At 46.0% G+C, this 24,010-nt stretch overlaps 1 protein-coding gene across 1 annotated transcript in view; it reads left to right on the top strand.

The window, feature by feature from the left end:
* The window catches only part of TMEM237 (transmembrane protein 237), a 93,047-nt gene that overhangs the window by 4,727 nt on the left and 64,310 nt on the right, over positions 1 to 24,010 (top strand). The window contains exons 3-5 of the mRNA XM_078681168.1: positions 8,489 to 8,602; positions 8,860 to 8,980; positions 15,105 to 15,265. Coding sequence (XP_078537294.1) covers positions 8,489 to 8,602; positions 8,860 to 8,980; positions 15,105 to 15,265 — 396 coding nt within the window. The remainder of the gene's footprint in view (positions 1 to 8,488; positions 8,603 to 8,859; positions 8,981 to 15,104; positions 15,266 to 24,010) is intronic.

Raw genomic sequence — 24,010 nt, 5'->3', positions numbered from 1 at the left:
CTGCCCAAGCAATAGGTGACGTACCTGTACTTGGAAGGATCAATCAATCTATCAGGACTTAAAAAGCGCAGCTAATCACCCAGGAGGATATCCAGGCTGGGAGCTGTGCAGCTTCGGAAGAGATCAATTGAACATCCAGGTCTTGAGTCCTTTCCTGAATTCCAGCAGGGAGGGGGCGGTTTGTAGGTTGTGTGGAAGGTTGTTCCAGCACTTGGTGACGAGGTATGAGAAGGATCATCCTCCACTGTTGCTTTGTTGGATGCGGGGTGTGTGCACAAGGGAGGCGGAGCACAGGTGTCTGGAGGGTTGATGGAAGTTCAGTCAGTGGTTGATGTATGCTGGTCCTGGAATGTGAAGGGTCCTGTAGGCGTGAATCAGTATTTTCAGTTGACATCTCCCCTGGATGGGTAGCCGGTGGAGCTTTCTGAGGTGATGTTGGTGAGATCGAGGATGAGTCTGGCCGCTAAGTTCTGTATGGTCTGGAACCTCTTCCGTAAGTGTGTGGGGATTCCTACATAAAGTGCGTTGCCTTTGTCTAGGCGGCTAGTGACTAGGGCTTGAGAGATGGTCCGTCTTGGGTAGAAGGGGAGCAATCTGAAGATCTTACGGAGCATGCAAATAGTGAGGAAGCAGATGGAGTAGACTGTATTTATCTGGTTTTTCATGGTAAGTTTGCTGTTCAGGATAATGCCAAGTTTGTGGGCAGGGTCCGTTGAGGTGGGTGAGGGTCCTAGTTCGGAAGACCACCACAAGTTGTTCCACTGGGAGGTGTTGTTTGCAAAGATCAGCACCTCTGATTTGCCAGTATTGAGCTGTAGGCAGTTGTCCTTTATCCAGTCGGCGATGCTCATCATGCACGTATGGAAGTTGGCCATAGTGGTGGAGGGGGTTTCTGATAGCGAGAGGATGAGCTGGGTGTCGTCGGCATAGGATATGATGCAGAGTCCATGTGTCCTGACAATGTTGGCCAACAAGGTCATTAGGTGTTGAAAAGAGTGGGACTGGGAAAAGAGCCTTGAGGGACGCTGCAGATAATGCTCTTAAATTACAAGGTGAAAGGTGGGTTCTTCTGGTGAGGAAGGAGGCAATCCATCTGAGGGCATAACATTGAATTCCAATGTGGTGAAGTCTCTTGATGAGGGTGTAGAGGGATACTGTGTTGAATGCTGCAGAGAGGTTGAGGAGGATGAGGACCGCTGTTACTCCCCTATCAAGAAGGGTTCTGATGTTGTTGGTGGTGGCAATCAGGGCAGTCTCTGTACTGTGGTTGGTGCGGAATACAGATTGGGAGGTGTCCAGAAGAATATTGTTCTCCAAGTGTTCTGTGAGTTGGCAGTTAATAGCCTTTTCGAGGACTTCGGCAGGAAAAGGGAGCAGAAAGATGAAACAGTAGTTCTTGAGTTTGCTGGGGTCGGCGGAAGGTTACTTGAGGATGGGTTTGATTTCTGCATGTTTCCATTGTTCGGGAAAGGTGGGTCTGATGATTGATGCATTGAAAATGGCGATGAGTTCATGAAAAATCCTCTTGTTTCCAAGGTTGAAGATGTGGTGAGAACAGCAGTCTGTGGGTGGGTGCTCCAGAGTGGACACAGGTTATGATGGCAGTGGTGCCTTGAGTGGGGAGCTCGTTCCAGGCGGTGAGTAAGTTGTCACGGTTGTTGTCTGTGGTAGTAGGGTGGCTGAGTATTTTGGTGATGGTGGGCTGGGGTGCAACATTTTTGTAGGTGGTGGATATCTTGTCATGTAAGAAGTCCGCCAGTGTGTCGCAGAGTTCCTGTGGGGAGATAATGATGTTTTCGGTGGCTTATGGGTTTGTAGAATTCCCTGCTGATGTGAACAATTGTTTGCTGTGGTTGGAAATGGCTTCGATGGGGTCTGCAAGGTGCCCCTTTTTGTCTTTTTTAGTAGTTGGTGGTATTGGTTGAGGGATGTCTTGAAGGTGGTACAGTCTGTGGGCTTCTTGCTAGTGCATCATTTCCTCTCTAGTTGCTTGCAGTTGCATTTGGGCATTCTTAGTTAAGTGGTGTACTAGCTGGTCTGTTTGGAGGATCTCTTGAGTTTGGTGAGCTTGATAGGGGCGACTTAGTTGGCGATCCATGCGGAGAAGTTAATGGCAGCAATACTTTGTTCCAGGAGTGGTGTGACGTGCTTGGCGGCTTGTTGGCAGTACCGGGGAGCCCTGTAATATTGAATTGTTCTATGGCATGAGCGGTCCAGGTGATCTCATTGACATGACTGCACTTGACTCTGTCGCTGGCTTTGAAGATGAGGTCAAGTGTGTGTCCGGCGTTGTGTGTGAGGTTGGTGACTAGTTCGGTGAGGCCAATGTCATTAATGCTTTCGAGGAGGTTGGCAGTGTTTGTGTCGTGGAGGTGAAAATTTGAGGTCTCAGGAAGATGTAGTGTTTGGAGTCCGTGGCACGCGTGGCGATGAATTCGGGAATGGCGTCACAGAAATTGGGGCATAGTCCTGGAGGTCTGTAGGCGAGGCCTCTGCTGGTGGTTTTGCTGTCGGTTTTGGAGTGGGAAGTTGAGGTGCTCCATAATCGGGTGGTGTTGTCTCCAGTGGTGGTGCAGTGGATAGTTTTCTTGTGAATGATGGTGATTCCACCTCCGTGCTTGTTGATGCGGTCTCGGTGTGCTATCTTGTAGCCATCCGGGGTTGCTACAGCAATGTCAGGCACAGATGCGGGGTTGAGCCAGGTCTTGGTGAGGAAGAAAGAGTCGGGGCGAGAGAGGTGATGGTGTTCCAGATCTTGGTGTCGTGCTTGCAGAGTGATCGTGCGTTAAGCAGGAGGCAGTGACTTGTTCATGATTAGGTGTGGTTGGCGTAGTGGTGGATGTGCGGGTGTTCCGGTTTTGCAGGAGAAGAGACCGTTCCGGCTGGACAATGCTCCTTCCAGGGAGCGTGGAAAGGTGCGGCAGCAATTGTAGTTTTGTCTAGGGTCCAGGTTTTGGAGCTTGGCAGTGGTGTCTGTGGGTTGTAGGGGACCCAGGATTCCTGGCGCTGGGCACAGTCAAGGTATGGACAGGCACAGACAGACTTGCTTTTGGTGTGTCCGCTTCACGCAGCCTCCATTAAGTAGGTTCTGGGGGAAGGAGGGGCGGTGGGCGGTGCTGGCGGGAATGCAAGCGGTGAAAACGGGTGGGAAGGGAACAGCGGGAAAAGAAACCAGCATCTCCTTAACTTCCATTTTGATGGCGAGCAACTCTTTGGCTCCCAGGTAGATAAGATATTTGAGGAAATAAAGTGGGACATGGAGATTGCCCAATCTATGGGTGCCTGATTGTCCTGCAAACTCCAACTGTGAGAGGTTCCTTTCACAAGCAGCAGTCTAGGGGAGGAGAAAAAGTCACATTACCAGATGAGCCACAGTCTTATCAGAAACAGCAGCTCTCCTTTCACCAGCAGCAGTTACTCCAGGGATTCATGAAGGGGTAACAATGGAGGGAAGGGCAGAGGTGACACCAGTAAAGTTTCTGTGACCTCTAAGCACCGACTTTCCCCTCGTCCTGACCTATCATGTTACCTGTTGGGGATATAATGCAAGATTTCCTATTTCGCTGGAAGGAAATCACATGAAAACAGTTTGTTTTAGTGGCGTTTCATCGCAGCTTCTGCCTAGAACATCTCACAATCCCTCCCAACATCCCATCTCACACACATGTCCTCAACAGGGACCATCTCTGCCTTCTTGTGGAAGAGGCGGAAGCACTCCCCTAGAATGGGTCAATAGACAGTGTCTCCACCATCAGGGAAAAAGCACCTACTCTCTCTATTTGCTCAATCCTAAAAAAGACAACTCCCTCAGGCATATGCTGGACCCCATGCCCCTGAACAATTACATCCTTGCAAGAATCATTCATTCAGGTTCACAAAGATAGGGTTGTTCTCAGGACCAATCCTACATTTCTCTCCCAAGCAGTGTCCCTTCACACTACAGTCAGACTATAGAGCTTCTAGTCTTCTTTCCAACGACAGATTCAGTAACAGAAATAACTCTAAACACATTGGATGTTAAAAGGGCTTTTATGTATTACATTAACAGGATCAAGCCCTTTTGGAAGTCTCCAGTGCAAAACCTAACAAGGGTCACCCCCATCTCCAAGAGAGGTATAGCATCCAAACCTGCTACCTCAAAGCCCAATGAGTCCTACCTGTTCTTCCGAGAGTTCACTCCACCAGTTACATGGGCAATCATGTCTTTCTTAGGAAACATCATGCTATCACCTAGGCGGTCACCTGGTCAAAACCACACACTTTAACCAATCACTGCTGCATACACAACTCAGCCTGCTAGCAGACTATAGTTTGTCAGATAGTTTAAAGGACATATTTCCAGATATCTGCATCCTGTACTCCCCAGCCACTGCTTATGGAGGACACTGTTTTACAGTTGATGCAGAGGATGTGTATTTACTGCCACACATGCTTTAAATGGAAATTGTTACTTACCACATAAGCATCTGTAGCTTTGGTGCTGTCGATTAGAATGTGCTCACACTCTTCACTGTAGCTTGTGATGATCGCAGAGCTCTTCTTTTATCATCCACTTCACACAGCACAGTACGCAAGGTGCACCAAGCTATGCTCACGTGACACTCCATATACTTTCTCATCCGCTGTGCGAAAAACAATCTAAGATGGGGCCGATGTCCATGCGTTTTGTGATCTAAAGGAGGAGTCTCAGCACATCTCTGGGCACAAAAGAATTCTTAGAAGAAAAACAATTTGCTAACATCCAAGCCCCACAACAGCCAGCAGGAGTTTGCAGAACATGTGAATCTACAGCACTACATGCTTCAAACAGATGCTTGGGGTGTAACATTTTCCTTAATGTATGTGATTTCCTAATTGTGAATCTTACAAAATCGAATTTTCTAAGGTACAAAATATTGATTTTCAAAATAGCGATTCCTAGTGGATTCTCAAATAGACCTACTGTATGAATATTAATGAGGTAGGTTGCAATTTGTGACTTATCGGGAACCGATGCCATCGGGAAACATCTATTACAATGCAGGCATTGCAACGTAGTGCCTTTACAACACAGTCAGTACCACAACTGCAACGCTACCATGAGTTCCATTACAACGCAAGTTATTACAACGACTTGCTTTAGGGAATGCAGTGTTGGGTTTTAAGTCCACCACCTTCCCTACAGATACACCGACTAGAGTTGGAATAGTAATTTAAACTATTCCAAAGTCCAGCGATTCCCTAAAGCAAGTCATTGTAATGACTTGCATTGTAATGGAACTGGTGGTAACAACACAGTCGTGGTATTGATTGCGTTGTTAAGCCATCTGTTGTTTTAGTATGCGTGGTAACAGATGCGATTCGCGGGCATCAAAGGGATGGTGGCCTGCTGAGGTCAGCAGACCACCATGTCTGTTATTGCTCTTAATAAAGCAATCTTTTATTTTTTCTTTAAATGCAGCCCGTTTTCCTTAAACAAAAATGGGATGCGTTTAAAAAAAGAAAAGAAAACGTATACGTTTCATCTTTTAAAAGTAGGCAGTGGTCTATGGAAACACACCCTGCTCTTAAAAAATATTTCTTTCAACATTCACAAAGGGAAAGGAGTCTCTTGGGGACCCCTTCCCATTCGCGACTAGTTACCACCTCCTTTGCAATGTTTGTATAAAAATTAATGTTTTGCGACTGGTATGCAGTTGCAAAACATTTATACATACTACTGTGATTCTGTATTTGAAAGGGACACCCATAACACACCCCTTCCAAATCCCAAATCTCAAAAATGATTTGGTAACGTGTTATCGCAATTTGTGATTTGTACATATGTAAAAGCATTTTTGCAGAAAATGGCCTGATTCTGTGAATTGTGCAATTTACGACAGCAAACATTATTTGTAAATGTGCCCCTTAGCTCTGAGCCCTCCAATTTGAGCTACATTGCTTCTAACCCAACTTCAGAAGTAGATTAGGCCATATAGTAAGTGATATCAATTTGGTGGTTTCAGCTAGGATTTCCTACATCCATTCATTCTTACATTGTTACGTCCCCAACTGACAAACCTACCCATTTTCTTTGGTATGCTGACAATTAATTTGTTTGTGCTCACCTGAAACAGAAAACGGTAAAAGATATTATACAAAAGTTAAACTGTGAGTGGTAGAGTCAATTCCCTAGAAAATGGGGCTGCGATTTAGTGCAATATGAGTCCTAGCATAGGTACTTCACATGTTGAAATAAGTATTTTATCCTCACAAGAGCTAAACTATTGTAACAGGCAAAGTGCATAAGTAAAGATGTTGATATGAGTGTGTGTTACAAGGGTATTCTGCATTTGGCCCCTTGCATTTTAAATGAGGACCCTAAGCCTATGATCAGTGTAGCTGCATGCGAGGAATGAGGATGCACATCTAGCATGTGTTGCTCTCCTATTTCACCTCGGAGCATATGAAACAGTGTGTTTTAACATTGTTTTCATTCTCGCAACAGAAAACCTCAGCTACTCACACTAAGGCAAGGCCGTAGCATTCTGGTGCAGTTAATGTAGTGGTTAAGAATTGCATGTTCAGGTTGATCAAGGTGATCCTAAGCCCCGCATGCCCTAGTCACTCTACTTTAGTATTGCTATAGTATGAAGCATTCCTTGACATTGCTGGATGCATGAAGGAGAGAGGGCCGATGTCACCTGGTGTAGCTGAATGTCCAACACAGGGACATTACTTGCTTCAGTAATCCATGAGTGCAGCCGGAGGTAGCTTAAAAACTGTTTGAATGTGCCTTCAAACTGCATTATACAAAGTACAGAGTGGATATTCTTTTATAGGGACTGGGGATAGTTATGTGGGATTTGCCACTTTGGCCTAGTTGCTTCTGCAACATGTTCTTTGACTAATGACTCCAGTGTTCCATCAATGTTAGCTTGGTCGTTTTTCCCGGTGCCTCTGTCTTCAAGTTGGCTTTCGATATTTGCATACATGTGGTGATGGAAAATAAGCTCTTATCTGAGCAGTCTTTGTAAATTATTTGTGGAAGCGCAGTGAAGGTGCTATCAATCTGGAACAGAATGGTGTTTTTTTGAGCCAGAAAATGTGTTGCTGCGTTTACATGCCAAGTTAATTGACTTTAGTGCCTGTATGTATTTTATAACACCCACTGTGAAGTGTGCAGCAAAACCTAGGGTGTATGGAGTGCCAAGCCACACAATTCTTCGATAATGACAAACAATTTCAATGCGATAGTAGGTGAGTAAGAGACAATCACTGTCAGTTTCCTTTATACTGTACTCATTAAAGAATTTTCTCCATGGAGAATTTCTTAGGAATAAATGTATTCACACTAGCGGCTTATTGCCATTCTGTTGCTGAATTGTCTTTTGAGCCTCTGCAATCCCACAAATTTGCATGTATTTAAATATTCACAAACTCTCCTCTAACACTTCTTTTACTAGTATTTACTTCTGACAAGGGTATAAGTAGGTGTGAAGATCGCAACACCCTCGAAATGTGTGCCGGTTTCTCCAAGGGGAAAATATTTCACCGTCGTGCCTGAAACATTAGCAAGAGCATTTACTCTTGCTCGATAGATTATCATATAAGTAAATATTCATATGTATGTGGAATTCACAACATTTGTCCAGGAGTACATCTTGAAACATTTGAGTGGAATAGTTTTCCAAACATATTTATGGAAATATTTTTTAATCCCAAAAAAGGTCAAAATCTCTGCCCATTTAGGTTCGGTATCCCTCTGGTTCCAAATGTACTCCTTTCTTTACTAAGACTAAAGTGAAACTTTTTGCAATTGGTGAGCAATCTTGCAGTTTCTTTTATATCTAAAAGAAGACAAACTACTGATTGACATCTTCACAAATAGTAACTGGGCTGTTTTGGTAGCCGAATGTACGTTCACAGATTACCAAATATCCTACTCAGTTACATGTACTTTCTTATTCGCGCATAGTGGCTTTGCTGGAGAGAGACATGAAGTGACTTGCCTGAAGGACTTGGCCTAAATGTGATTCAATCGTATTCACCCACTGGCTACATCATGTTGACCATGCTTTGGGGTCATATCTAATTGTTGTAAATAGAGGGGTATTGAGAGGGTCTTTGGTGCAGTCACTGGGAGAGGCCCTATTAGGGAAATGCATTTAGAAGGACAGCTGGACTTTGACTATCAAGGGCAGCCAGACTTTGACAGTGAAATGTCAAAACGGTGTATCTGGAAAGTCATCAGGGCGGGTCACAATCAGACATAGATCAGACTTCCCACACTTTTATTTGTGCCACAAACATAATCTGTAAATATTACACATTCTTCCACTCTTCTAGCTTGCATACTATATTCCCTTTTGGTTAGTGTTATCTTGCTTAACCTGATTTAAAACTGCACTTGGAGGTTACTGAACTAAAAGTAGCATGTCCAACAAACTCTTCTAAGGGGAAATAAGAGTGGGACACATTTTTGAACCAGTATGTTTCTGTGAACTAAATAATGTATTTCTAATTTTAGAAGATATTGTGCAGTCAGCTGTCCGCCGGCCTTCTGAGAGCAGAGAGCCTTTGACTCCTGAAACAGGAGATGCTCCCCTCCAAAAGAAAAGGAAGAAAAAGAAATTACCAACTGGTATGTAGGAAAATGATATAGAATAGTTGTATGGTTTTATAAAAACATTAAACAAATAGCGTGAAAAGGTGATGCAGATCTTCGGTCGAGTTAATAAAAATCATAATTTGCAGTATATACGATAAGAGCCATCAAGGAAACTACATTTTTGTTCCCATAATACATTTGTTTTGCCTTTGGTTTTCAGACATGGGTGTTGTTTCCCCTATTTTTTTTAAAGAAGTTAATTTTTCATTGCTTTCTGTTTGTCTCTGCAGAGTCTGAAACGTCTTTTGTGCAGCCAAATCCTCTTGGTACCTCTCCATTCATAAATGGCAACGATGACGATCAAGTGCCAACCGAGGAAGGTGCGATTCGTAAGCCTCGTAAGAGGACAAAGTGAGTATCACTGTGAGACTTTTGGTATGTGTTCAAATCAAACACCGTTCTTGGGAAGATGAGGACATGTGACAGTGCTAGGCACAGAGCTGGCCAAGCGCAGAATCACACCCATTGAGTTTCATGCAGAGCTCCCAGCCATGAGGCTTGGCAAAAGTATTTGCTTGAATGGGCGGTAGCAGATGAACATCATCGGAAGAGTACAAGGAGGGACAAACCGTTGACCAAGGTACTCGCTGAATAATAATAATAATAATAAAGTATCTTATAGAGCGCGCGGCTACCCCTGACGGGGGTGTCCCGGCGCTATGCGGAGACAAAGGGCAGTTATCAAGAGGGCTAGGGAAGGTTAAATACCCATGTTTTTATTAGCTTACGGAAACTAAGTTCCGAGGGTGCTTTTCTGATTTGAAGGGGTAAGGAATTCCAGAGGGTGGTAGTTTTAACTACAAAGGAACGTCCACCTATTCTGGCTTTAGAGAAACGGGGTGTGAAAAGGAATTCCAGATGGTTGGATCTAAGGTTTCTTGTCTGGCGGGATATGTAGATGTGTTTTCTCAGGTATAGGGGGCCGTTGCCTTTTATTGCTCTATAGGCAATGGTAAGAGCTTTAAATTCTGTGCGCCTTTTCAATGGCAGCCAATGAAGGCTGCATAAGTGGGGGGAAATATGATGCCTGAGTGGGATGTTTTTTATGAGCCTTGCTGCTGCGTTCTGGACAATTTGCAGCTTCCTGTGCAAGTAGTCGGGCAGGCCCAGATATAGACTTTTGGCATAGCCCAGTTGTGATGTAACCAAGGCATGTACATTTGTTTTCCTGCATTCAATGGGTAGAAGATGGAGAAATTTGCGCAGTGCTTTGAGTTTCAGGAAGCAAATGGAGGAGACATGACCAATTTGAGATTTACAAGATAGAGTATTGTCAATCTTGAAACCCAAGTTTCTAGCAGAGGACACCGGATCTAGGAGGGGTGGGTTGAATAAAAAAGAGGACTTCGGTCTTAGTCAGTATTGAGGCGTAAACAGTTGGAGGTCATCCAAATGGAAATGTCTGTAAGTCAATGTTTGAATTTAGAGAACGCTTCCTCTGAATGGTCTGTAAAGGAGAACATCAGCTGAGTGTCATCAGCGTATGAGATGACACCCACCTCATGCTGTTCAATGAGTGAGGCTAAGGGAGCAAGATAAACATTAAACAGGGTGGGGCTGAGAGCCGAGCCCTGAGGGACTCCACATATCAACGGCCGCGGGGAAGAGATATATGGATGTAGCCTGACTCTTTGGACACGTCCTTCAAGAAAGGATTGAAACCACGCAAGTACTGTTCCAGTAATCCCTAACTGGTTAAGTCTATTAAGCAGAGTCTTGTGGGACACCGTGTCAAACGCTGCTGACAGATCGAGCAGCACCAGCATTGAACAGCAGCCCTTGTCCATGGATTCTCGGATGGTCTCTGTTACTTCCAAGAGTGCGGTTTCAGTGCTGTAGCCAGCTCTGAAACCAAACTGGGTGTCATGCAACAGTTTAATGGTTTCCAGGAAATTTGATAATTTCTATTGTACCTCCTTTTCAAGGTTCTTGGCTGGGGCAGGCAAAAGGGATATGGGCCTGAATTTTTTTTAAATGGAGGGGTCTGCGTTTTCTTTTTTTAAAATGGGTTGTATAAGGGCGGCTTTCCATATATCTGGATAGATGCCGGTCTCTAACGAGGCATTCCAAAGCCTGTTTAGTGGAGGGTTGAGAAGATGAGCCAGTTCTTTGAATTGTTTAGCCGGGAGAGGATCTAAGGGGGAGCCCGATTTAATTTGTTGTAGGAGTTTCAGCGATGTGTCACAGCTAATAGGATCAAAGGCCGACCGTGTGGCTGAGTGAGGGGGAGGGGGATGTGACAGGGTCTCCTTCACCGTAAAAGAGGAATAGATGTCCTCAATTTTTTCCTGGAAAAAACTAGATATATTTTCACAGAGGCTCTCTGAGGGCGTGATGTTGCTTTTCATGGATTCGGGTCTCATGAAGTTTTGAACAATTTTTAAAACTTCTCTAGAGGAGTTTCTGTCAGTCATATAGTCTTTTATGGCTATGTATTTTAATTTGTGAAAACGCTTCACTGCTATTCTATAGTTAATTTTGACTTCGGTACTATAGTTCTTTCGCCATGATTGTTCGAGTCGCTTGCTTTTACTTTTTTCAGCTTGGAGCTGTTGCGTAAATCAAGGCGCTGACGGTGTTTGTCTGGCAGACTTAGTAGTCTTCATGGGGGCAATAGTATCTAAGGCTGAGGTAATCCACTGATTGAAGCTTTCGGCATCTTTGTTAGGATCGCTATAAGTATCAATGGGGAGTTAAGAAGAAGTGGGCCCATAGTGTCGGAAGAAACATTCCGCCAGTTCCGTCTGACTTCCTGTTTATTGTCGTTAAAGTCCTGGTTTATTTTAAGAGTGATATTAAATAAGTCATAAGTCAAAAGCTTTTGTATAGCGCACAGTTCACCAAAAGGTCTCAAGGCGCTTGGGACCAGGAAGTGATCAGACCAAATTAGAGGGATAGGTTTTTCTACCACAAGAGTGGATATATTAGAGAAGACCAAGTCCAGTGTGTGGCTGGCTGAGTGGGTGGAATCAGTAACCAGTTGGTTAAGATTGAGGGGTGGGGACATCGTTTGTTGTCCATGTGGACATTAAAATCCCCCAGGACTATGTAGTTAGTATATTTCAGGGAGTGATCAGTTATGAGTTCACACAAGTTCCATAATTCTAAGGCTGTTGAGTCTGGAGGTCTGTAAACTAACGTCCCGGGTATAGTAAGTGTGGGTGAGATGGTGATCCTAAAGAATATGGCTTCGAGTGATTCAAAGGTCTCAACCCTGTTGTGTGTAATGTCCCAATCTTTGTTAATATTTATAGCTAGTCCTCCTCCTCGCTTATTTCCTTTACGATTTTCAGTGACAATTTTATATCTGTCAGGAATAGCCAGATAAATCGCGGGTGAAGTGCTTTCTTTCAACCAGGTTTCCGTAAGGAAAATCAAGTCCCAGGCATTGGATACTAGGAGGAGCCAGATGTCATCAGCGTGTCTGGGAAGTGACCGACTGTTAATCAGGCAGGCTTTAATAGAAGTAACAGTAGGCGGACAGCTAGATGTTGTGTTCGAAGTGGCCGTTATTTCTAATGGTATGTATGCCGGTTTGGGGTTCTCAGTAGGCGTAGAGGAGCAATTGCGCAGTGAAACAATTGATCTGTGCGTTTATAGGTAATTGTAGAAGGGTCTATTTTAAAGGACTTAAAAGGTCCATAGGTCGCACGCTACTCCACCATTCCAGCAGGTATACCCTAAGAGCATCATGGTAAATGCAGTATTCTCAAAGCGGGTGTGCTTTTCAAAATTTCCGAAGTGTAAATGCAAAGTTGCAGGCCAACTCTGGACACCGGTGTTTCAGGATTATTGTCCTTCATCAGCAGAGTGTAGGAAGATATTCAGGGGTTGCTGTGCAGGCTGCCAAAGTGTTCTCAGGTCTGGTACCTCTCCGGGCGCGTAGGGCGTTACCTGAGCTCGTCGGCTCAAAGGCTCGAGGGAGCCGTAATAAAGTAAAAGGTCCATAGGTCGCACGTTACTCCACCATTCCAGCGGGTATACCCCAAGAGCATCATGGTAAATGCAGTATTCTCAAAGCGGGCAGCCCCGACACCCACCGACCACGCACGCAACCTGGGAGTCATCCTCGACTCGACACTCTCCATTATTAAGCAAGTCAACACAGTCTCCTCCTGCTTCAACACCCTCCGCATGCTCCGCAAGATCTACAGGTGGATCCCAACAGATACAAGAACAGTCACCCAGGCCCTCGTCAGTAGCAGACTCAACTATGGAAACGCCCTCTATGCGGGAGCCCCGGCCAAGCTCATCAAACGACTGCAACACATTCAAAACGCCTCTGCACACCTGGTCCTCGATGTACCACGCCATAGCCACATCACCCCCCACCTGAGAAACCTGCACTGGCTCCCGTCAACAAGAGGATTTCCTTGAAGCTCCTCATCCACGCACACAAGGCACTCCACAAGACCGGCCCAGCCTACCTCAACAGAAAACTTTTCTTCTACATCCCCAACCGCCAGCTCCGCTCCGCCGACCTCGCCACCGTCTCTTGCATCCGAAGAACAACCACCGGCGGCAGATCCTTCTCCGACCTCACCGCCAAGACCTGGAACACCCTCCCACTGAGCCTACCACAGACCCAAGACCTGCTGGAGGCTACTCAAGACCTGGCTGTTCGACCAGTAGCCCTCCCCCTTTTTTTCCCCAGCGCTTTGAGACCCTCACGGGTAAGTAGTGCGCTTTACAAGTTCTTGATTGATTAATTGAAAAGGAGAACGGAAGAAAATGGATAAATTGAGACTGTGATCAGTACTGATTTCTTGATTTCTTCAGTAGCTGGTGCGCCACATTCTACCTCTATCTCTGAAAAATAATGCAAATGAGAATAACTCATCTATGTGCTGGGTGTTGTGCATCAAGACATATTCACACTGTCTCTGATTCCTGTCAAATCACAAATCTCTCCAGAAATTTAGAGACAAAGGAACTCACTTCTAATGCACACAAATCCAACAATGTGGGTTCTCCTACGTACTAAATTTGTCAGAGAACAATCCTTTGCATCTCTCCAAAGCCTCAATACTTCCTGTTCAGGAGAGAGACAATTAGTCCTTTCAGCTGTTTTTTAACTTAATGGTCTTGTTCTTGAGAAGGTTATGCAATCTTAAACATAAGCGATGATAATTCTGCCCATTGGTGCAGCATTGGGAAAGCCCATACTAGGAGAAAGTATACAAACATTGTTGAGAACTTGTCACTAAACATTCAAAAGGAGACCAGCCCTTCCTTAATTCTCTCTTGGTACTGTAAATTATTCCGTTCTTTAATGTTGGGAGACTTCTCTACAATTTGATCTTAACTAACTCCTGGGTTCGATCAGTAGCCAATAAATCGTATTTTTTTCCATAAAGACAAAGTTATGTTTCACTTTCTGTATCGCTTTATTCCAAGGGCATTGAACATGTCCTCCACAGCACAGGGATATTGCTCCCTGTTTTTCAACCATGATCTTACACATGTTTTTCAGAGAAGATCATACATATTAGTGTTCTCAAACTCCTATGTTTTACATAGAAAGATTCTAAGCAGACCATCGTTTTCTCATGTATGTTGGAAGAAGGTAGTTCAGCTACCATTGCAAGTTAGAATATTTCTTGCAGTTGTGAGGTTTATGAACTTCTGATTCCTGAAACACGTGTCCATCTTTGAAATTAGCCGGGGAGCAGTCTAGGGCATTCTCTTGCCATCTGGAAACATTTTCTGAATAGATTTTATACAAAATATGACTTGTATGGCTAGAAAGTTGTTTGCTGAATAGCGTTTTCCGCCTTGCCTCACTGTGCATTTGCGTAGTCTGTTCCAAACCACCTGGGATCAAAAGAAAATAACACAAAGGAATAAGGCAAAAATCACTTTCTTAGTGATTCCTTAGTCCCAGTTCTTCATTCACAACATCTACTCTACTTTCCCATTAAAGCATATGCTATGCTTCTGTGGTACTAATTGCAATAAGATAGGTGAGAACAATTGGTGATGCAAGAATAGTAGGTGAGGCCAGGTGCTTAAAGGAACATGCACACCTTGATGAAACACTTTCTGTTTTCCTGACTGTGTCTTTTGGGGTGCTTTATTGATTCTCCATACAGCTGCAGCCTGTCCTAATTAACTGTGAAGGGAGAAGAGCTAGGGCTTTACAGTGCCATAATTCTAATGACAAACTATTTTCCCCCTATATGTTCGATGTGTCTGCACAAGGGACAAGATTATGTTTTGCCACCCAACAGATGTGTAAAGTTAAAGGAGAAAACTGACTCCAAGAATGGGTTCCCTCTCTGTGATATTCAAATATATCTGTAGAATTGTTTGTATGATAGCTAGAAAATAATATTCCTTAGTATCATTTACAAACATAGGTTACTTGTGTATGTTTATTCCCTCCTTCTATTTTTGTCTGCCATAATATTTAAATGCTGTGGGAAGTTTACTCTTTTATTTCTTATAACATTATTTTTACATTTTATAACAACAGAAAGACACGGCCAGCTGATCTGCAATATCCTAATGAACTGGGAGTGGAGGAGGAAGACATTATTGGTGATGAACACATACAAGCTGCTGAACAGAACCCTGTGTTCACTTCACAGCCTGGGACTAGTCAACCCGTGGGCAAGCTATTTGTTGAAAAGAATCGTAAGTAATGAGACTCTTTTGCAATTTTACGTTAATTCAGACTTTTTATGTTCTTGCAATTTCTTAATTTATCCTTTCTGCTGACATGAATGTAATTTTCATTTCAGAATTAAGCCTTTCTGAAATGGGGTTGGATCTGTGTTCTATTGTTTTCGTGGTTCTGTTACCTGCTATTAAAACCTCATGACATAGTAATGTAATTACATATTGTATTATAAACATTTCTGCCAATACTATGGCAGCATGCCTTCATTCACGCAACCCATACCCAACACTCAAAGCATCTTCTACTCTTTCCCTTACTTACTAAAAAATAGATGTCACTGAAAAAAGCAGAGAGAGGGTAGTCTACCAGGCCACAGAACTTCATTTGTCTGAAAAGTGATGGTTCTGGTAGCAGGTAGATAGTGGATTCTGCAGAGTTCAATTCATGCTTCTAAAGCAAAGGCATCCTATAGTCTTGGTGCCCTAGATGATCAACACATATAGCATAAAGCCTTTGTGGTTAAAACTGCCAAGGCTCAGGGCGGCTGGGGAGGAGGGCTAGAGGGTGCACAGCAAGATGGCTGTGCCTTAGTGCAGCTCCGCTGGCTGAACTCTCTATCCGACAATAATCCTGCTCCCATCACGCCATCCTTCGCCATTTATTTATTTATTTGAAACGTTTTGTATAGCACTGGCTAGACCCGGAGGTATCAGAGTGCTTTACATGTGGTAGGCCATTGTTTCAGAACATTATTACATAGTTACTGGAGCATCGCATAACATAGAAAAGGAAATAGTATAACAAGGTTACATGTGTTACTAAAGCATAGCATAACATAACAGAAAAAAAAACGGCAAGGAGGAAAGTACTTCAGGGGACACAGAAAAGTCAGGGTGAAAGAGTAAACAAACTGGTTGGAGAAGGAGTCATGGGATGCCAAGGTACCGTGGTCAAAATCCGTAAGGCAGGTGAGGCGAACAACAGTGCCCGAGTCCGGAGAATGAGCATAGCGTAACAAAGACACATGTCCTATGGGGAATAGAAAGTAAGGGGGGGAAAGGTGTAAGGAATAAGGGTCAGGCATACCAGCAAGGGGAAGAGTACTTCAAGGGAACAAAACAGTCAATGTGTAAGACAAACAGATCGACTGGGGACAGGCAATCTCAACTTTCAGTAACTTTGTGACTTAGTAAGATTTGAGAGGAGTGTATGAGATTTAATGGGAATCGACTTGAGGTAGAGGTCCGAATGTGGGGAGACGTAGAAAACTGTGGGCCTCTGTCCGGCTGGGTAGGTGACAACCGAGGGGGTAAACCAGAGCCGATCTCCTCTCTAGCTGTCTAGGCAGCTCCACCGGGCATCGGCCATGTTGCTCGGTCTCCATGGTTAGGATAATAATCACGGTTTCTCTGAAAATTTCAAGTTCAAAATGCGGGAGTTTGAGAGACGAGAACCGCATTAAAAACTAACCCGAGGTGTGTATAAGGGTCTAAGGCGGGGGTGGTTCCAGGGGATTAGAGCCAAAAGGCAATCCCTGTCCGGAGAGCTCCCGGCCAGAGCTCATATCTGTCGGCCATCTTGCCTTGCAAATGGAATGATTGCCTTGCCTAGGAATGATTGCCCCAGAGTCGCTGAATGCCTGGCCCTCTTCACAAACGCCCAAGTCCTTTCAGAGAGCTCTGCTAGTGTCCTTCTAGCATCAGAGGTCCCATGTGTCAAACGGTACTGAGAAAGTTACAGGTAGTGCAGAACTCTGCAGCACGCCTTCTCTGCCAAGTTCCCAGACAGGCTTCCACCTCGCCTTATCTTCGTGACCTCCACTGGCTATGAATCGATCAAAGAATTAAATTTAAAACTTTGTGTTACATCTTTAAAATCAAACAAGGGGTTTCACCACCGTATCTGCAAGCGCTCATCCATCCCTACATTCCTTCTCGTCCCCTGTGCTCTACAGCAATGGGGACTTTGTTATCCCCAGATTCAAATTAACAATCTGGAATTATTTTTCTGTGTCTTTGAAAAATGACTCGTCTTATCTGAGCTTTTGAAGAAATCTTAAAACTTGGCTATTTTAGCAGTAAATGTGCTTTTAACCACTCGCTTTCTAGCAACTTGTGTGCTAGGCGCCGGGAAACACTTTTTGGGTATCTGCGCGCATTTCAGATTTAATTTAATAATAATAATAATAATAATGTGCAACCCCCGCGTGGGGTGTATCATCTGCCTGATGCCCCCCCCCCTTGGTCTCCCTTGTGTCTATATTTGCTGAGCTTCAGGTTCTTCTAGCCCTTAGGGTTGCGTACATACACTGCCCCTCTGTGCACGAAAACCTTGGTGTGTCTTTTGGCATAGCTGCGCGATCCCCATGGGGCCCACTCCTATGCCTGTGTACAGATCACTGTTTGTTCAAAAAGGGCCAATAGGAAAGCTGCTACCCGCCTCACGGTCAATGCAGGGGGCACGCTGGCGAGGGAGGTCCGCATCAGCCCCAGGACACCGGGCAGAGCGGGACGATCCTTCCATCCTCGCAGCTTCCCCCATTAACTCACTCAAGCACTGATAAGCTCTCGGCAGGCATCTGCGTCACAGCTCGCTAAACGGGGAGGCTTAACGTCCCACTCCATCTCCACAAGATGGCAGCTGCAGCTATTTCAAGGGCCAGAGACTCAACCACCACGATTAGCTAACCACCTACGATCTCAAGCTGGACCACATAAGGGACTTCCATGACCCCACACAATGCACCACAGCTCAAGTTAATTCCCCTCAGATGTTCCACTCCACGTCAGGTAATCAAATCTCATCAAAATTGTCACCCCAGGTGCAGTTACATGATAGATTAATGGCGGATCTAGTCTTGACCATTGGAGCTCGCTCCAGGAGAGGCCATCCCGCTTAGGCTCGCCCCAGAACTGCACCCTTGGGGCGAAGCCGAACTGACACCCAGAGCGCAGCGAAGGTAAATCCGGAGAGTTGCTGGGCGCAGAAAATAGTGATCCGACCTCCCTGTCTGATCGGGCCCGTGTACATCATGGCGGCTGCATTGCAGCCCTTACATGGTGCCTCTGCGTGGCATGAGCGAAGGGACAGACTGGTCCACCGAAACCATTGAGATGCTTTTTCCGGCTGTGCAGTCCCCGGTTTGGCGGCTGGAGTGCTGAGCTACTTGCCTATATCTACAGCGGTGCTCTCAGGACTGCACGTAGACCCGGGGCGAGAGCAGCGATCCCTGCTACGTGTAATCGAGGGCGGGCACTGGCAGCTGCAGGCTGCGAGCCACCCTTGCGGGTGCCAGAGCTGCGGAGTTGACCGTGACTTGCTGCCCTTGCTGCCCTTGCTATGACTGCGGTGAGCGACCACCCCTGGGGGCTGCATAATAGCAGGCCAGACCTGGCTCCCTAGCTGGACACTGCCCTGAAGGAGGGAGCTTAGAGGGCGTTGCGCGACGCCTGGAGGCTTTGCGCTGTGTCCCTGCTGGGCCGCATTTGCGGAGCCTCATTGCTGCAGACAATGTTACTGGAGGCCTAGCTGGGTGACTACCAGTAGGCTTATAACCTGCTCACACCACATCGCATATGTGCGATACGAGGACATCTGCAGAAGCCCATGCCCTGACGCTCCAGTACTTCCCCATATCTGCAAATCCTGTTGGGTGGGAGCGTGAACGAGTGGTGAAGATGACTCTTCGGCCTGCTCGCTCTACTATGTGATATTGGTGGAACAAACTGTACAAATGGTGACTGTGTACCACCTTTCTAATTCGAGTGGCGCATCCAGGGGGCGCGGGGCCTGTACGGCATTCCTGCCCCTGTGCTACTCTGTGGACACTACTCTGGTGAGAATAGGAGTGACTGGGGACATAGTTCAAGCTTGGGGCTCGTACTGCGTCCCCACTACAACCATTGGTGGTTACTTGGCTTTCTGGGGAGCACTGAACACTGGAGCAGAGCGTACCATTTTGCGAGTGGACCACATTTGGATTGCTGGGGTGAGCTAGACACCCTGTTCTTGCTGAGTCTGCACACCAAACCTCCTGTAGGGACAGTGTTGTGTGGACTACTTGCGGTGTGTGACCGGCAGAGGTTTCTTACTGCACATACCTGGTCGCAAAATGGGTAAACCACATCTCAATTTTGAAGGTCGATAATCGAGTAAGGGGCAGCGGGAGACCACATCTGACTGAACTGGACGCCTCAGCGGAGAGCACCACCTCCTTGGAATCCACACTGTTGGCCATGCAGAGAAGCCTGCAATCTATTGACGGTAAAATTGATACTCTCAATCTTAGAATCAACCATATGTCTGCTAAGTTGGACAAATAGGGCACTAGACTGGGCGAAGCAGAAAAACTAATCTCAAACGCTACGGATGACCTGAGCGGGGTTACCACCCGTGCCACCATTCCATTCCAGCGTTTTTGGGCCCGGGATGCTCGTTGGAGCTGTCGCTTGAGGCTTTTCTCCTGAGGAGTTCCTGAGCGGGCTCGGCCGATGTCTGGTGGAGCCGCTCTGCTCGGCTGTGGGGGAGGCACAGGGCATGGCTCCCCTCCGGACTCCGCTGCTGGTCTTTGTCTTCCCCCGCCATGTCCTCTTCATTGCCTGGTTTGGAGCACTGGACGGGCCCCTTCGCTTTGTGGCCGATGCCCGGTGCCGGACTGGTCTCTCCGGAGGGTTGTGGAGGAGCCCGGCGGGGACTCCCCGTCCTGTCTCTGGGCGACCCGATTGCTGCTGCCTTTCTCTTCAGCCAGCCTGCCTGCTTTGCCTCTTCGTGGGACTGGTGGATTGGCTTTGGGACACGGCCGAGGTGAGAGGGTGCCAACTCTGCTCTCCGTGGCTGCTCTGAGCTCTTCACTCCTTAACCTTATCAGAGAGGATCCCCCTCCGATTCTTCTAGCTTCGCCGCTCGCCTCCTTGCTAGACCTCGGGCTGATTTGGGTCACGGTGGAGGTTTGGAGTCTGTGCCGCTCTCCGCGGCCACTCTTGGGCCCAGTTTTCTGCAGCTCGTTCTGGTGAGACGCCCCTTCCTGCCTTTGACATTGTTTTTGGACTTTGCTGCCTCCCGTTCTGCGGACAGCTGCCTTGGCGCCCACGGCCTTTGTTCCCTGACCCCTGGTCTGCGGATTGAGCACCTCTGCCCCCGCTGCTCATGGATGGGGCGGCTGTGGCTTGGGGCCGACTGCCTTTCTCCCTCCAGACTTGCTGGCTGTGGTGGCCCTCTGCCTTCGATGTTGGACTTGGACCTTGGTGCTCCCCGCCATTTTCTTTTTGTGGCTCTCTTCTTCTGCTGCCTTTCTCCTGATCTGCCATTTTGGCGATCTCTGACCTCTTCCTCTGTCCTGGCGACCTTTCTGTTGTCTCTCCTGTGCCTCCGATCCACTCATCTCTGTCTTGCTTGTTTTGTCTCGCTCTTGCTCTCCTGTCCTTTTCTGCCTTCCTTCCCTTTTCTCTCTGTCCCCCCTCTTCCTTCCCCTGCCCCTTAAATTGTTCTTGTCTCTTACTTTCAGCCTCTCTTACAACCATCTCACTGCTTTTCGTTACCTCACCCAGCGCCTTCGTTTTTGCCATCCTCGAGTTTTCTCATTTCCCTACCCCCTGTTTTGTAATGTGTAATTTTGTGTAACTTACTGTACTCTTGTAAAGCGCTCCGATTAGTGTTGTGACTGTGTCCCCCCTCCGACCCCTGGTTTTTTGGGTCTTGACCTGAAAAAATCTACTATTTGTATATCTTTGTATATAGAGATAACTCTAATCACTAGTATATGCAGTAGACCTGTGTACTATCTACCATTCCTATGTGACTCTTAGAGTATATCCATTCGTATCCCTTCCCTATGTATATAGAGATAACTCTAATCACGAGTATATGCAGTAGACCTTTGTACTATCTGCCATTCCTATGTGACTCTTAGAGTATATCCATGTGTCTCCCTTCCTTGAGTGCTCCTCCTTGTGTGACTATAACTTGTACATTTGCAATTTTGTTCTCTTTTGTATCTTTTATGTAACGCACGTAATCATGAGTCCTTATGTATTGCAACTGGTTCTTATGTAAAGCGCTCTGACACCTTCGGGTAATGTTCGCGCTATATAAAATCGCATTAAATAAATAAATAGAGAAGGTACTCACAGTAATCCAAGCGAAGAACGAGGATTTAGAAGCTCGGTTTCGCCGTAATAACATCAAGATCATGGGTCTGCCGGAATCAACCAACACAGGCCAGATGGAGACATATGTTGAGGACCTGATTTGCGACATCTTTGGATCTGAGCACCTGTATACAATGCCTGAATTACCGGGATGCGATCCTGAGAATGTCCAGAGAGAAGGGTGCAATATCTCATCAAGGCAACAATTTGACCTTTTTTCCGGATTTCACGGCGACGGTCCAGGCGGCCAGGTGGGAATTTTAGTCTGTCAAGAAGATGCTCATTGCAGAGAAAGTGCTGTATGACATGTTGTATCCTACCAGATTGCGTATAGGTACAGAGGATAAAGCCAGGATCTACACCAATCCCAAAGCTGCCATGGAATACGCACAGACGCTCAAGCGCTCTCGGCGAGAGCAATCCAACGCTCCAGAGGACAAGGAAGACTGACGATATGACTGACTGTTCAATGGACCGCGCTGTTCGGAATTTGGCAGGCCTATTAGTGGAAGCATCTTCACATTGAGGCCTGTATAAGTACTTATATGCCAGTAATTAGCTATTTGATCACCACCACACTACTGTTCACTTCCATGTATATGATGGGAGAACCTGTAACTAGTTCTTTTGCCGGCATAACCGCAGATGCAACTAACTACCAAAACAGTGTTGGCTGGGTCTATTGCAGAGCGTTCCAACACATTAAGCACTGCATACGTACCTCCATGTCTGCACATGGCTGCCTGCATGATATTATAATGTTGGTTGCCTTTGTGATTACTGGAATACATGAGCCGGATACTTGTTTGACTGCAAATGCATGGTTTATTGTAATATTACTCTGCTGCGTATATTCACATGTGGGATGCTGATTGCGCTCTAGTGACCCCCTATAGGTGTACCCCGCATATATCTTCTGTGCATGTTTTTGCAAGGATTTGTTTTACTCTTCTCAGGAGATGGCTTTGGCATGTTGGGGTTGCTGAAGTGGGAAGGGGGTAGGGTTGCATGCAGGGAACTGTTGCAATTGACATGTGTGAAGCATGTACTAGATGATTCCAACATAGGCAGAGTTCTTGGGATGTTCTGTTGTTTGGGAGGATGTTTAGCGGAATTGGAGTATGAATTTAGCGTGTTTTCGGGCTGCTGAAATGGGCGGCGGGTTAGTGGGTAAGGGAGCGTTCACAGCAAGTATGGTATTCTGCTTACATGATGTCTTTGGTCTATTATCTAGGCTTGCCGGGTGGGTGGAAATGTGCAATTATAATGACAATGTTCTGCTGACATGGGTTGTACAACAAAGTTTTTAACATGAAACGTACGCAGGCTCAAAAATCCCAAAAAGATTAGATCTGTTTTAGCTTATTTGGACAGGATTAATGTACCCATCGCTTTCCTACAGGAAACGCATCTTACCAAATGGACTGAAAATAATGTGGGGGCAAAATGGGCTGCGGTGAGAGTAGTGGCCTCATATGCCTTGTATGCCCATGGGTTGCTGATATTATCAAAAAAAAAAGGGACTCCATTCTCTTTGATCCAATCAGAAACAGACAAACAGGGCAGAGTGGCGATGGTTTGGGGTAGACTGGGGGGCACGTTAATGTTGCTGGTTAACATTTATGGGCCCAATGTAGGTGACCCTATGTTTTTTAGTGATGTGTGGAGATGAATCTCCTTGTTTCCACCTGCGTCCCTGATTTGGGCCGGAGATTTGAATTTGTGCATTGACGTGGAGATGGACAGATCGCAGTTTGTGGATGGGAGGGGGACACAAGCATCACAGGTACTATCCGAAGTTATGCATGCTGAGGGACTGTAGGATATTTGGAGACTTCGTAACCCTACTGAGCATGAGAGCAGTTTCATCTCTCCAGTACATGGCTCATGATCCAGACTGGACTACCGGGTAACATCAGAGGAGGTATGTCCCTGAGTAGTCAAGATCGCCCCCCTGCCAAAAACACTTTCGGACCATTTCCCTATATCCATGGACCTGAAAGGTCCCCAATTGTGTGAGACCCCCATTTCACTGGAGGCCGCAGCAGTCTTCTCTCACAGAGCCGGTCTTTTGTGCCACCATAGGGACCGCGATCAAGAACTTTTTTGTTGAGAATGAGTGATCTGTTGAGAGTGTGGGACCTTATGGGAAGCTTTTAAAGTGACAATAAGCGGGGAGTGTATAGGAGCCCTAGCCGGGGCTTGAAAGTTCTTCGTCGAAGAATGCAAATGTTGGCTGCACAAATCACAACACTGGAGAGGCAATATGAGAGGGGGCCTGAATCAGAAATACTCGCCAAAATAAGAGACTTAGCAACTGAGTATAATAAAAAACAGCCGATCAGGAGCTCCTGCATTGCTCTAGACGCTGGCAGGCACAATACTATGTGGAGGGCGGTAGGCTGAGTCGTTCCCTTGCCACAAAAATTGCCATGCCCAGAGGACAAGCAAACGTTATTGAGATGCTGGGTGGAGAGGGAGGTATGTGATATTCCAACTCTGATGTTAGCAAGATCTTTCCGGATTTTTACTCTGATTTGTATGGGGACAGGCCAATTGTCAGGGAGGAGGAGATTGCAGGATATTTGGATGACATAGCTCTTGAATGGCTGT

This window comes from Lissotriton helveticus, chromosome 3_1 (assembly GCF_964261635.1).
Source record: "Lissotriton helveticus chromosome 3_1, aLisHel1.1, whole genome shotgun sequence".
In the NCBI taxonomy this organism is placed as follows: Eukaryota; Metazoa; Chordata; class Amphibia; order Caudata; family Salamandridae; genus Lissotriton; species Lissotriton helveticus.
This window is presented reverse-complemented; position numbering and strand designations above follow the sequence as displayed.